Here is a 15,039-nt window from a genome sequence, read left to right on the forward strand (position 1 = left end):
CGCGAGCCGCGCCACCACCATCTTCTGCATGTGCCGCCTTTGCAGCCGGACGGCAGCCTCTCCGCGGGCGATGGAGACTGCGGGAAAGCGCTGGCAGCCCGCGATGGACTGCTGAGGGGAAGGAGTCCGAGTCAGAAACCACCCAAACCTCCTCTCTCCTTTTTTTTCCCTTCCTTTTCTTTTCTTTTTTTTTTTTTTTAGTTGCTTTTAATTTTAGCGCCCTCGTCGTCAATGCCTGTCTGAGCAGCCTGGAGGAAGAGTGCGAAAAGAGAGAGCGCGCGCCGAGGAGAGGAGAAAGGAAGATGAGGATTATTTGCAGGCAGCTTGTCTTGTTATTTTCTGGATTCTGGGGACTCGCCATGGGAGCCTTTCCGAGCAGCGTGCAAATAGGTGAGCTCAGCCCCGAGGGCGTGTGCAGGCGGGCGGCTGGGGCCGATCTCCCGAAGTGAGTTCCGTGAGTTGCGGATAAGCAATTCGGGGCCACCCTCCCTCGGCCGCCCCCTGCCCCTTTGTTTCTCTCTTTTCTCCCCTTGGCACACACAGAAGGGACCGCCTCTCGAGTGCAGGTTCGTTTGGCGAACACACAAAACTGCCCCCTTGCCGGCCTCAGCACAGGCTCCCATCTCCACCTTGGGTTCAAGTCGCTTAAGTAGGATTGGAATAAGTTGAAAATGACCTACACGGGGTTTGGTTACATTTTACGTGATGTTTCTTTTCATCCGTGTCTCTAGAGCATGGAGGGATGTCGAGTTTTTGTTTTGTTTTGTTTTAATACACTTCTTCCCACGCTGGGCGCCGCAGCCTTCTCCCTATCATAGAAAGACATTGCTGTGGGGTCGGGGGAGGTGGGGGAGCTTTACACCTGCACCCCGGCCTTTGCTTGCCACCGGCAAACCGATTCCAAAGTTAGATCCCTTTCCCGCAATCTTCTCTCCGTGCATTCTGTTTTCCTCTTGAATCTTTTGCCCTTATCCCTGCACCGAGACTCTATTTCCGGGGAACTATCCATCTTTGGCTTTTCTTGCTATTCTCCTCTCCTGTCTTAATGGGATGCAGCTATTGAATTTCTTCCAGCGAAAGCCCAGCCTCAACACTGCATCATTTCTCGTGGACTGTGCACAAAACGGAGCTAATGAGGCTGAGTCCACCAGCTGCAGGAAAACTAAGTTCACGTCTCCTTCCCGATTCCCCTCGTGCCTGCGTGGCACCACATCCCTTCATGTCTGCATTTTCATGCAAATCCTCCTTCCTGTTCCTCTGCACGCATCTTCCAGAGAAATGCCCGGAGCTGGCTGGTGTAGCGGTGTGCTGGGAACCGCGGGGCGGGGGAGAGAGAAACGGCAAACACAGTAAATGGTCTCAGAGGTCATTGTGATCATGACAAATGGGGACAGGAAACAGCTGAGCTGTCCTGAAGACTAAAATACGGAGCCTGCACCTTGGGGACAAAGGCCAGTCTCCCAAGATGGGGCAGGGGTAGCCCCTTGGATGTGTGTGCTGGGGAATGGCAGTGGATTTGACAGTGTGTGGGGTGAGAATCGCATTGACCAGAGAAAACACTGAATGTGCTTTTCCTGTTATGTTTAATAGGTGGTCTCTTCATCCGAAACACAGATCAGGAGTACACTGCTTTCCGATTAGCGATTTTTCTTCATAACACCAGCCCCAATGCGTCGGAAGCGCCTTTTAATTTGGTACCTCATGTGGACAACATTGAGACAGCCAACAGTTTTGCTGTGACAAATGCTTGTAAGTAAAACATAAATTGTGGATAAATTAGAAGAGAATTAGAATGAGGCACGAGAGTGCCTTTCCTCTGTATTACTAATATTAATTTTTTAGAAAGAAATTTAAGCTCCCCACATATGGCTGGTTCCAGAGCAAATCAGAGTTAAAAACAAGATTTAGTCCTGAGATATTCAGACGGTTTCTTTCTTTTTCCTTCCTTCCTTCCTTCCTTTTCCTTTTCCTTTTTTTCGTTTCTCATCTGGATAATTCAAGTTAATTTCTCCTTTAACATTTCAGTCACCTGAAATGTCAAGTCAGTGAAAATCATACTCAGTCTAATTTGGATTCTGTTCCTTTGGTTTTTCTTACTTGCTTTTCACTTGAATAAGCGTATGCCTCGCTTTTAAGGTAGACACATGCTCTCGTACACTGATGAAAGCAGTGGAAGGTTTGCTAACAGTGAGGAAGAGAGGGAAGCGGTGGTGTGGAGGACATATATTCTAGCCGGGTGGCTTACGCTGCAGATGATCTGGTGATGTCACTTGAGGCTGTCCCACTCTTATATTCTGGGTTGTAAATGTCTCTTACTGTCACGTAATGCATATATCCTGTGGATATGACTCCATGAATCCTTACCTTGGTGCCAAATCATGTTAGTCTCTAATCCACCTGAATTCACAAATCCGTGCAGCTGGATCTGTTATCCCACACAATGAAACTTTAGCAGGTGACCTCACCTAATGCTATAAGAAAACAGTTGAACAGTGTCCCCCCCCCCCCAACTTAATGTAAAAAAAACAATCAACTGTGGATTACTTGAAAATTCACTAAAGTATGATCAGTCAATATACCATTTATGTTGCATTTTCACTTTTGAAGGAAATACATGTTTCAAATATCTCCTCAGCTTTACATACTAATTTACTACTGCTCAAAATTTACGTGTTAAGATAATTGTTACAGATTACATAAGACATTTAGGAATAGTTTCTACACAAAATTTTGCACAAGAGTAATAAATATTCAATCGTATTGTATTTTATTATAGTAAGTTAAGCATATTTTAATTTTAAAAGCTCTCTCAGTACAAGAAAATGTACCAACTAAATAAGTGAAATTGAAAACAGTTTTTAAATGTTTGGAGGATACCTCTTTCATTAATTTATTTTAATTCATATTTATTAATTCATCTAATAATATGATCAGTTGTCCTTAATATTTGGCATCTAAACATTATTTTAGAAATTGATTTCAAAAGACTGTCAAGCCATTTGACATTTTTGGAAACTGAAACATGTATTGTTTTGCAGGAATGTTATATTTCCTATGAATACTACTTAATTAAAAAATAACTTGGTATTTAGTGATAAAATCAATATCATATTAGAGCAGGAGGGAGTTATTTTCAAGCATAAATGCACATAAATTAGAGTTGGTTTTGTGGGTGGTCATTTTTGCAAGTTGTTTAAGTTACTAGTTGTGTGTTCCAAGTTTGAAAGGAATGTCAGCATTTCTAATAGTTCTAGGTATAAAACATCCTACTTTGTATATAAATATTATGTATTTATTTAAAACTTGTTCTTCTCTCTCTTGAGATTCTGTGAACAAAATATTACTAACTTTAAAAATAATTTATGATCCAAATATATGTGAAGGTACTTCATCAACAGTAAATTATTAATTAAAATTTTAATTTTTGCTATTAAATTTTGAAAGACTTTTTAAAAAGTATCAGATATATTAGTTTTATTTTGTTTTGTTTTTACAAATTAAGTTCTTAATATTCTAGAGTTTGGATCATGACGTTCAGCTATATAAACTGCAAAGTACTAATACTTTCTTCTTCCCTATCATTTGATAATCTCACTCAGGATAATTAAGTGTTACTCTTAAAGTACCTGTAAGCATGAGAAATTGATAGGAAGCTGAATGAAAAAGTCATAAAATATAAATGATATGGTGTTCTTTCATGTTTAAGACTGAGAAAATTGAAACTAAGTAAACTTTAAATTTGCTTATTTGGAATCCACCTTTAACACAATGTTAGTGATATCATATTTTTCCATAATCACATTAATTGATTTTATGTACATATTTAAAATAATTTAAAAATACAAATTATAATTAAGGACACAAAAAAATATTTTTTAGTAAAGAAAATGAATTTTTTGGAGGGGGATGAGTATGCTGAATGTCCATAAGGCAAACCTAAGCTGAGTTTGGGGAAAATCAATGATCAGAGAGCATGGGTCAGGTGACTGTGTTTGATGAATGGGCTGACCGAGAGGATACACTACGTGATTTTCCAGTTTAATTAATGGTGAAGCATTAGCAATAAGTATGAGGCAAACTTATATATGAAGCTTTATTCCTTTGGGTACAATAGGATAAAAATAATATTCTGAAGAATTACCATAGGAATTATTCCTCACAGTGATACAGAGTGGAGTTTTAAATTTTTCATGCTGGATTAAATATAAAGATATAATATGTGATTGGTTAAGTTTATTTGAATTCTGATTTTCCTGCAGTGGATTCTTTTAAAACTGCTGGATCTTGTCTGTCTGTGAATAAAGATCATTAAAAAGGATATATTTATTTTATGGAATGTATAATCAAACCCCTAAAATATATTAAATAATAAAATTATTGGTCATCTATTAGACAGGTATAATTTAATGTTGGTTCTTCTGCCTGAAAATTAATTTAGCCCTCTAAGATTACTTTGGGCCATCTAAGCATTCTGTGTATCAAGTCTAAGCCTGATTAACTCAAATTCACCACTTTTGGTATAAATCCCAAGTTTGTGATGGAGGAAAAATAATTTTAGTTTTATCTTATTTTGAACAATATTTGTGCAAGATTAAATTCAAATATTATTTTTCTATTCTAACTATTCACATTGTTGAAAAGTCACCCTTCAATATAAAACTGAAATGATAGGAAATACAGATAATATAAAATTATGACCTATTTTAATAAAAAATAGGTATAATATATAGATCAAATATTAAAATTTCAAAATTTAGTTAAAGGTACACATTTCTTTGCTGTGATCTATCTAACATATGGGGAATAGAAAAAATGATATTTAAAAAATAAATTCAATATGGTCAATGTTCTTTAATAAAACATTCAACTGACCCAAAATAGCTATCTTTGTAAACAAACATGCTAGTGCAATAGGATATATCCTTTGCAAAATGTTTGAGACAACCTGAAAGTAGGCTGTTTTCTTATATTTTTCTAATAGTTAATGAATACAGGTGTTTTTGAGGATTATGTATATTAAATTTGACCGAAAGTAAAAACCACAATACTGAAGTAGTTTGTCAATAAGTTTTCTAAAAGATAAAAACACTTGAGAGGCTGGAATTATTAGTTAGTTTAATATAGTTACATTAGAAACCTGTTAAGGAATCAGTCCTTTAAAAAGGCAGTCACTTTATAAGATAAATTGCAAATATTCAGTTTCTGAAATTAGTTATCTAACTTTCAAAGGAGAAATAGGAAATACATAAAACAGATCAGTTACTCATGTATTTTCACTTTGGTGAAATAAATGAATTTTATGGAATATTTCGATTTTTTAAAACTTAAATAGAAAGGGCCAAATGATCAATAATTTCATTGTTTAATGATGCACTTTTCTTTCTTTTCTCTCAAAAATCTGTTAATTCAGTGGTTTAAAAGATTATGGTTGGAAAGTTATAGTAATCACAAATAGACTGGAGACTGGATGTTTTATCCTCGTAATGGTGAAAAGTTGTTCTTTTTTCAAGTTGAATATTAGTTCTGTTTGTGGTCAGTTTACTTGTCAACTCTAAATATACAAGATGACTGCCACTTATAAAAGTAGGTTGGCGGTAAAATATAGTTGTCTAGTTAATCTAAATACATTGAAAATGTGGCATTGTACCCAGCAGGCTTTGCAGGCTTCCCCACTGTCTTATATACCAGCTACGTAATAAAACCTCCTTGAATATAATGGTAGTAAATATTAATATATTGTCTTTGATTAAACAATGTTTAAACATAGTACATGTTCCTTTCAGAGACATGAAGCCATATAAAGACATTATAAGAGTTTACATGGCTGATATAATAATCTTAAACATGCTGAAAATAAAATTCTGATGGTTTTACCTCCTGCATAGTTGTTAGTAATGATACATTAGAAATAAATACTGTTGGCTTTTTATTATTTTTAGGAAAAGAAGTGACATGACTCTTCTGTGTTCTTATTAGGTTTCCGTATTTTTAATTGATGGCAAGATTCTGTGTTGATTTTAAATAATTTAGTTTTATAAAATTCTTTCTCTCTTCCTCTTAATTTTCCATTGTGAGATTAATGACAAAGATGAGTCATATACCTATGGTTTTTTCCTTTCTAAAATGATAGAATGATGCATAATTTGCCTTGATGTATTTCAGTATTGTCACATGATGAAATCTCCATAAAACCATTGCAAAAATTCCTCAAACATTTTTTTTTAATTTGGATTTTTCTAAGTGATGTTCATTTCCCAAAGAGGAAAATTTTTACTTTCTGATATTAGGAAATATGTATACATCTTATTTATAGAATGTTATTATTGTTCAGGAATTTTACATGAAGGATAAATAGACCTTAAATTTTATGATAAGACATAATTTTTAAATGCTTTCATATACCTAATGTTATTTGACCTCAAACTAGTCTTGCAGTAGAACAGTCTGAGAAGAGAGTCATATTTTGTAGTGCAGCCAGCTTTGGTTCAGGGAGTCATTTAACTTGCCCAGGATTATATGGCTAATAAGCTGCAGAGTCTGGGTTCAAAACCAAGTCTTCTACTATCCTAACACTTCTACCAGCAAGCCATAGGGTGTGAAAAATACATCTATATTGATATTACTTGAATCGAGGAAGAATAGAACAGAATTGCCATTTATCTTTTTTTTTCTAATTTAATTGCAACATTTTGAAGAAAATAGAACAAGACATTTCTGGGCAACTTATTTATTAATCATATGACATTGAGTGATATAGCAAGGACTGAAGTCATATTACGTAATGAATTCATCCATTCATTCACTAGATTAGATAACGAATGTATCCATTAATCATTAAACACATTTATTAAGGGCAACTGCATTGAAGACTGTACGTTAGAAACGAGAATCCAAAAACTTATGAGAATAGTTGCTGCCCTCAGGAGCCGATAGTCCAGTGGGAACGATAGATAAGTCAGTTATTAAAAGTGCAGTGAGATAAAGTGATGTGACAGAGAAGCAGAGTGCTTCGACAAAGATGAACACAGGAAGGGTACCACCAAACTTGGCACAGCCTCTTAGGAGAGATGTCCCCTGATCTGGGTGTTAAGGCTCTAGTTGTGTAGTTTGAAAAAGAGGATAGAGGGAAGGCATGAAGCAAGGTATGACCAGGCACCGAGGTGTGGGAGAGCCAGGTGTGTTTGAACCACTGAAAGTTATTTGGTCTGGTTGTAGTATTGAATGTGAGGAGAAGAGGTGTGCTAAAGGGTGAAGCTTTGCAGATACACAAAGAATCCTATAGCTGCTATACAGAGACTCTTATGAATTAAAAAAAAAAGATCCATAAAATAATTTTAAACATAACAATGATATGACCAGATTTATATTATACAAAGAACAGGCTGGTTGCAAGAGGGAGAGTGAATCAAAAGGGAACAAAACGGGAAGGTAAACACCAAGTAGTTGAGTCTTAAAGTAATGAGTCTTGAAGGAATACAATTTAGGGTGATAGACTCTTAAGTAAAAGCAGAAGCACTGAGGAGAGAGAAAAGCCCATAGATCCAAGAATACAGAACTGTTGGCAGGATGTAAGGATGGATTGTGTGTCTGTGTGGGGGGGGTGGGGGGGTAGAAAAGAAGTACGGGAAGAACAAAAGATGATTTCTTTGATTTCTGGTGGGGACAAATGATTCAACAGTGATATCATTAGCGAGGAAGGGACACATAGGAGAATGAGATTTGAGAGTGGAAGGTGACTTTCGTGTGGATGCACTGAGTTTTTAAATGTTCTTATTGATTTTAAAAAGAAAGGAAGGGTGAGGGATAGAGAGCTAGAAACATCTATGAGAGAGATGGAGCCCGAAACCCCGGGCATGTGTCCTGACTGGGAGTCGAGCTTGTGAATCTGAACTGGTGAACCCTGGGTACACTGACTTTTAGTTAAGAGTCATCCCAATGGAGACAGGCAGTAGAGAGTTAGATGTGTGTATCTGGAACTCTGGGGCTCAGTTTGAACTGAAGACAGACATTTGGCGGTGGTTGAAGTCATGGATGTGGGTGAGGTCACCCAGAGAGAGCAAGAGCTGTGAAAAGGCTACTGAGGACAAAATCCCGGGAAATACTATAACCTGAGAGGCAGGGAAAGGGAAGGAGAGAAAAGGAAAATGAGTCAGAGAATTCAGAGGAAAATTAAGCAAGAGTAACTTTACAGGAGCCATGAGCTGGGAAGAATTTCAAATAATGATCAACCTTGCAAAGGCTGCAAATTAAAAAAAAAAAAAAGAATTGCAAGGATAATTGTAGCATCTTTAATATCAGTCATTTCTTCTCTTTCCTTTGGAGTGTTCTTTTGTATTTTGACCAGGGGGGAAAAGCAGCATTTAGTATCCCCACATAGATTCTGTTAATACATTTTTTAAAAATATATTTTTATTGATTTTAGAGAGGAAGGGAGAGGGAGAGAGAGATAGAAACATCAATGGTGAGAGGGCATCATTAATTGGCCACCTCCTGCACTCCCCCTATTAGGGATCAAGCCCACAATCCAGGCATGTGCCTTGACCAGAATTAAACCTGGCACCCTTCAGTCCACAGGCCCGCACTCTATCTACTAAGCCAAAATAGGTAGGGCAATACGGTGCATACTCTTTTGTATATATTAGCCTAGAATATTATCTTTTATTTAAAGGTAGGAAGAGAGGGTCTTTTCTGGATTTTTGAAGCATGTGGTCTTGAATTTACAACCCAATAGTAGGTAAGTCACTTAATACTTTTGAACCTCAGTTTCTTCATCTGTTAACCCAGGGAAATAATACCTACCTAACATGAATTTTATGGATATTAAGAGTGTGTTTGGAAAGTATTCCGCATACAATTAGAACTCAATTAAATTCAGTTGTGTTACATTTTCTGTCATATGGGGTATTTATTTCTGAGTCAGTCTTAACATTTCAAAGGTTACTTTTGTTTTCTGTTTATGTTTTTAAAAGGCAATTTGTGTTTTGAATAAATACATTTTGTTGTTATTTCATAGGAACTTTCTTGACTTCTCACTGAGTTTTTAATTTTAATTTATATATGCAAGTGTAAGTTCATATTTGTCAAAATTATTTCTAAGTCCTAAGAGAGGATAATTTTATCTGGGATTTATGGGACATTCAGAGAGAAAATTGGTTCATGGGTAGATTAAAGAGATCGATGAGTTCTCCTAACTATATCCAAAATTTGCTGTGTGTTTATGTGTTTACAGAGAGATAGTCTAAACTTCTAAACAGCTGTACCACAGCCTTAAAGAAGGTATACATAAATTAGCTAAATAAACAGCACTCTATCCCCTACCTTCATCATTTTAGAAGCTGATTGAATTTTGTTCGTGAAAGAAACCAGGAATCTATATATATAAAAAGCTAATATGCAAAGTGTCCCCTCAGGAGTTCGACCAGGAGACTGGGAGTTGGATTGCTTGCTGTATGCTGACCACCAGAGGGCAGCACAGAACGAAGGGAGGCCCTGGCCAGCAGCCAGAAGGCCTGATTAGTCTTGATCGCTGGTCAGGCCTAGGGACCCTACTCATGCACAAATTTCATGCACTGGGCTTCTAATTTTTACATAAAACCCATCTTCCCTAGCTTCGGTGTGTCTTAGCTGCCAAAATCCTTGGCTTGGTCCTCTGTCTCTCCCATTGTCTTCTTATTATATTTATTCCTCCTCTTACTATCAAACGTTCTACATAGTCCACATCAGCTCCTTCTATTTTTATCATGAATTACCTTTTCCCTTACCATCACCACTCTTGGAGCACCGTGTTCTGGAAGGTCATCAGTGACTTCAGAATTAGTAAATCCAATTGTCGTTCCTTAGTCGTCCTTGTCTTTGAATAGTTTAAAGGATTTGACATTGCTAACAAATTCCTTCTCTGAAACTTATTTCTTCTCTGATAATAATAATAGGAGCTACTAAAATGGAGTACTAGCTGTGTGCCAAAGGTGTTGTCTTACCTCAATTCTTTCACAACTCTAAGAAGCAGACATTATTATTATTATCATTTTTGTATGTGGAGAAAGTGAAGATTTGTCATTAAGAATATTTGCCTAACCATAAAATACTCAGGGTATCAGAACCTAACGTCAGGTGTGTCTGCCATTCATACTGCAGAATTTTGGTTAGTATAGGATCCATGAGTTACCTATCACTTGGTGTGACAGCAGCTAGGTAACTTTTAATCTAAACAGAAAGATGTATTTCTCAAAGCTGCCTCTTTACTGTAACAACTTTCACTAACGTGTAGCATTTTATATTGGATATCCATTCTTCTATGTGATTTGTAATACAGCACAGAAATTTGAGAATTCTAAACAATGACACTCCCATCACTTTATATTGCCAAATTCTTGTCATAAATACCACCATGTGGAAAAATGACTAAATGACTCTTTTCAATGTTATACAAACAGCATTGAAGACAGTTCATTAGTTAGCCAACTCACATATTTGTTATAGGAATATTACTTGATTTCGTAATCACTACAGCTATTACTTACAAATTTTCCCAAATGCTTTACTTTAAGATTTGCTTAGCTGTCAGTCATTCTCTTTCACTTTTTCTTAAACAAGTTGTTGGGTTCCAAATACACAAAGTGAAGACTGCCTTAAAGAGCATCACCCTAAGTCAAAACCCTCCAGTTTTTATAGTCTCACTTGAGGCCTGGTGCATGAAATTCATGCACTGGGGGGCAGGGGGTGTCCCTCAGCCTGGCCTGGGCCCTCTCGCAGTCCAGGACCCCTCGCTCCTTACCGCCCGGCTACAGCAGAGGTGGAAGAGGCTCCCGCCACCACCACTGCGCTAGCCAGCTGTGAGCCTGGCTTCTGGCTGAGTGGCGCTCCCCCTGTGGGAGCACACTGACCACCAAGGGGCAGCTTCTGCATTGAGCATCTGCCCCCTGGTGGTCAGTGTGCTTCCTAACAACTGGCCATTCTTTGGGTCATTCTGCTTGGTCGATTTGCATACTAGGGTTTTATTATATAGGATAACTTGCCTGCAACTCAGTAAAACTAGGGTCATCATCAATTAAACGTTTAATGTTATCTTAGAAATAAAAATATTAATGTTATTAATACTTTCTCTAATAAGCCACAGTATTTCTCCAGTACAGCAAAAATTACACCATAAACTGTAATCCGTGTTTGCTTACTTTTGTTGCTTAATGCCTATTCCAAATGAGAATTTTTATCAGTATCTTTAAGTATTGTATGCATTGTGTTATTTCCATTTTTATATTTTTATCTTTAAACAAACTAACATATACATGTGAAAATTTCAAATAATTCAGAAATCTTAGCAAATCCAAATATTATGTAATCCACATTTTAGAGATAATCACAGTCAACAGTAGTCTATAGATCTTTCCAGACTTCTTTATTATTTATCTGTGTAGACCTAGATAGAGAGATAAAGAATATTATAATCATAAGACGCTACTATATAGAGAAAGAAATTATTTAGTAAAGCTGATATTTACTAATAAAAGTCTTCTGTTGGAATATAAGAGCTGTCTTATTTTCTTTTACTGCTGCATCCTATGTTACTGTGCAAAGTACTGTAGTAAATACACTCAATACCCTCTTGATCAACATTTAGGCTGTTTCCACATTTTTGATATTACAAACAAAATAACAGTAAAACTATTTGTGTTCCAGGCTGAATATTCCTGTATAATTAATTCCTGGAAACAGAAATTACTATATCAAATTATGCAGATTTTTGCTATTGTTAGATATTGTCAATTTCTTCTCAAAAACAAGATGATATTTAAATTCACAACTACCAGAATGTGAAAATAATTGTTTTTCTATGACCTGCCAACACTAGCCATTATCAGTCTTGGGAATCTTCATTTGTCCTGATAGGTGAAAATAACATCTAATTGATGCTTTAATTTGCATATTTTTTATTAATCGTGAGGCTAAGAATATTTCCCTATATTTATGACCTGTGATACCTTTTCTGTGAACAGTCATTTCCTTTTCTTTGCCACTGTTTTCTTCCTTATTTGTGGACTGTTTTATATACTATAAAAATTAACACTTTGTCATCTGTTTCACATTATTTTCCCACTTTGCCTTTGGCTTCCAGCTTCATTTATGATATCTTTAAATGTTTATGTAGTCAGATTTGTGAGTCATTTTCTTTATGGCTTCTGGGATTTATATTATGCATATAAAGATTTTTTTATATTTATAACACTAACTCTTTTGGCATTTATTTTATGTGTGTTAGGAATGTGTGTGTGTGTGTGTGTGTGTGTGTGCATGCACTATTTATTTGAATAAGCTACTCTTTCACAAGTGCTTTGAACAGATACATGTGTAAGAAAGTCCTGCCCTTTCTTGACTGAAGTTGATCTTTGGCAGAAATTATGCATTTTGGCTCTGCTAATCTTCTCCTATTTGCTGTGCTTCATCAGTCCTTTCCTGATAGAACCTAGTGGTTATACCACTAGCTTTTACATTTTTATCATCTGCTTTCTTGTTCCTTCTATTACTTCCTAGATTTGTTTGCATGGGTGTCACTCACCATCTGATCAAGTCTTCTTCCTTCTGTCTCCAAAGTATATCAGACATATTTTCACCTTCTTGTTTTCTACCTTGTCCTGCTAGTCCACGTCAATGGTACTTTTCTAATAACTTAATTAATTTCCTGCTTCACTCATTACCTCTCTCCATTCACTTTACAGACTGAAGCTTGAGGTGTCCCTCTGAATTTATAAATCAGAGACAGTCTCTTCCTTACTTAAAACCCTCCAACGGCTTTCATTCTCTTTAACATGGTCCTTCCTGATGTGACTCTGGCCCACCGCTTTGCCTTGTTAACCATGCTGGAGTCTGCAGGGTCTTTTTTTGAGTTCCTAAACATGCTTAAACCTTGCTTTTCTCTATGCTTTTGTACTTGACATTCCCTTTTTTTGGACTCCTCTAATCCAGTTATTTGCTTGGCTAGCTTTTTCTGAACCTTCAGGACTCCAGTGCACGTCACCCCCTCCGAAAAGCTTTTCTAGCCAACCTCCAGGATAAGCCCTTCCCCTCCCACACTCCAATTACTTGACCAACGCTACCGTCATCTCTGCTTTTATCACAGTCTATAATTATTATTTTCAGTGTCTTATTTATCACTATATTCCCCACTAGAATATAAACTCCCAGAACCTAGAATGCAGTTTGCCTCGTTAAACCATATATCCTCCTAGCCTCACAAAAGTCTGGTACAAAGTAAACATCAGTAACTATCATTGAATAAACTAGCAATAGATGATGAGTTTTCTCTTCACTCACCTTTGAGGCATACTTAGAACAGTTGAGACCTTTCATGTCTTATCTCAGAGAAAAACCAAGCAGAGGCTATGAAGACGATGAGGTAGTATGCCCAAGATAAATGGTATGTACTTTTCTTGTCTTAAGCGTATTTTTTTTCTCATTTGTTTCTATTAGATTCAATTTATAGGATGGGCTAAGTAAGAAAGAAAATAAGACCTATAGGGGAGAAGGTAGGACTGTTAATGCAAATTAACAAGCATGGTTATAGCCAGATTGCCCTTTGATAGATTTAAATCTGGTAGCAGAGAATTTCTAAGTGCTTATACCATGAGATGTCTGTCCACAAAACAACTAGATAATGCTGACACAAGCCACTTTCAAAGTAGGGAAAAGCCCATTCCATTCGGGAAACCCAGGGGAATTAGTGAGCCCACTTAGGAAAATCCCATCTGTTCAGATACTGAGGGCTTCCTTAGCACTAGAAGACTTGTGAAAAAGGGAGGTTGGAGTCAAATGTTATTCCTGTGAGTTCGTGATTACCTATGTTGAACCTTCGATAGCAAATTTCACACAAAATTTGCTAGTTTTTATAACCCTTTATCCCTCTCTCTTTTGCAACTAGTTTATATTTGATTAAATTACTTAATTTCAACTACATAGACATTCTTATAGGCAAGTGTGCACGGCGTTTTACCACTTCTTTGCTCCAAATATTTAAAATCAAGAGATGGCCTGACCGAAATAGCTCAGCTGGGAGAACATTAGACTGAAGAGCTAAAGGTCCCTGGTTTGATCCTGGATTTCTGCAGAGTTGTTGCTCATTCTTAAGCCTTGCCCAGGTAGCTCAGTTGATTAGCGCATGGTTCTGATACACCAACGTTGTGGGTTTGATCCCTTGTCAGAACACATAAGAGCAGCAACAAATGCATGCAAAAATAAATGGAACAGCTAACCTCTCTCTCTAAAATCAATCATTTTTTTTTAAACCAAGAGAAATATTTTGTTTGTTTGTTTTTTCCTGAAAAATCTGTATGCTTCCTCTTTTCTTAATGGAAAACTTATAAATCAAAATGTTTCCCTATTTGTTCTGATAGCCATATTTGCTACTCAGTAACAAAGTACTCCCCATTTTAAACATTTTACTTTGTTTTTATGCACTTATTTTTCTAAAATTATATAAATATTAACATTATGTTTTACATAAATATACCTTATAAGACTATGCAGATCATTTTAGGAAAAAAGCACAGCATACACTGGCTATAAATAAAAAGTCTAGATGATATTTCATTCAACACTGATGCTGGTCAGGCTTTTCTTGTTTGGTACTTCCTGTATTTTATAAATGACTTGGAATGTGATAGATGATGATGATAGATAGATAGGTAGGTAGATAGACAGATAGACAGAAGATAGATGATAGATAGAGAGATAGAAAGCTAATCTGACAACTCCATTAGACTGTGAATTACTTGAGGATAGGGATGAAACCCTCCTTAGTACTTCTACTCTGGGGGCCTATAACAGTGGCTATATTTTTGTTCCATACGCAAATGTTTTCTGACTGATTGAGGGGGAAAAGTGAAGAAGCACATTTCTTGGTTGAGTATTTATAGCAACTAATTCTTAGCCAAAATTGAGTAACACAACACAAATTTAGTTTATTTTTTATATGACTCAAACCCTTCACATTTTTAAAAACAGTTATCACATGTCGCCTTTGTCTGATTTCAAGCTAAACAACATTCT

At 36.5% G+C, this 15,039-nt stretch overlaps 1 protein-coding gene across 7 annotated transcripts in view; it reads left to right on the forward strand.

The window, feature by feature from the left end:
- Positions 1-6: 6 nt before the first annotated feature.
- Positions 7-15,039, forward strand: part of GRIA4 (glutamate receptor, ionotropic, AMPA 4) — a 415,907-nt gene continuing 400,874 nt past the window's right edge. For 6 of the 7 annotated variants that reach the window (XM_005886337.2, XM_005886336.2, XM_014533378.1 and 3 more), the window contains exons 1-2: positions 208-390; positions 1,591-1,749. In XM_005886337.2, the coding sequence (XP_005886399.1) occupies positions 303-390; positions 1,591-1,749 (247 nt within the window). In that variant the 5' untranslated portion in view covers positions 208-302. Of the gene's footprint in view, positions 391-1,590; positions 1,750-15,039 lie in introns of all 7 variants that reach the window. The other variant, XM_005886335.2, reaches the window with a different exon arrangement.

This window comes from Myotis brandtii, unplaced genomic scaffold, assembly GCF_000412655.1.
Source record: "Myotis brandtii unplaced genomic scaffold, ASM41265v1 scaffold971, whole genome shotgun sequence".
Classification (NCBI taxonomy): Eukaryota; Metazoa; Chordata; class Mammalia; order Chiroptera; family Vespertilionidae; genus Myotis; species Myotis brandtii.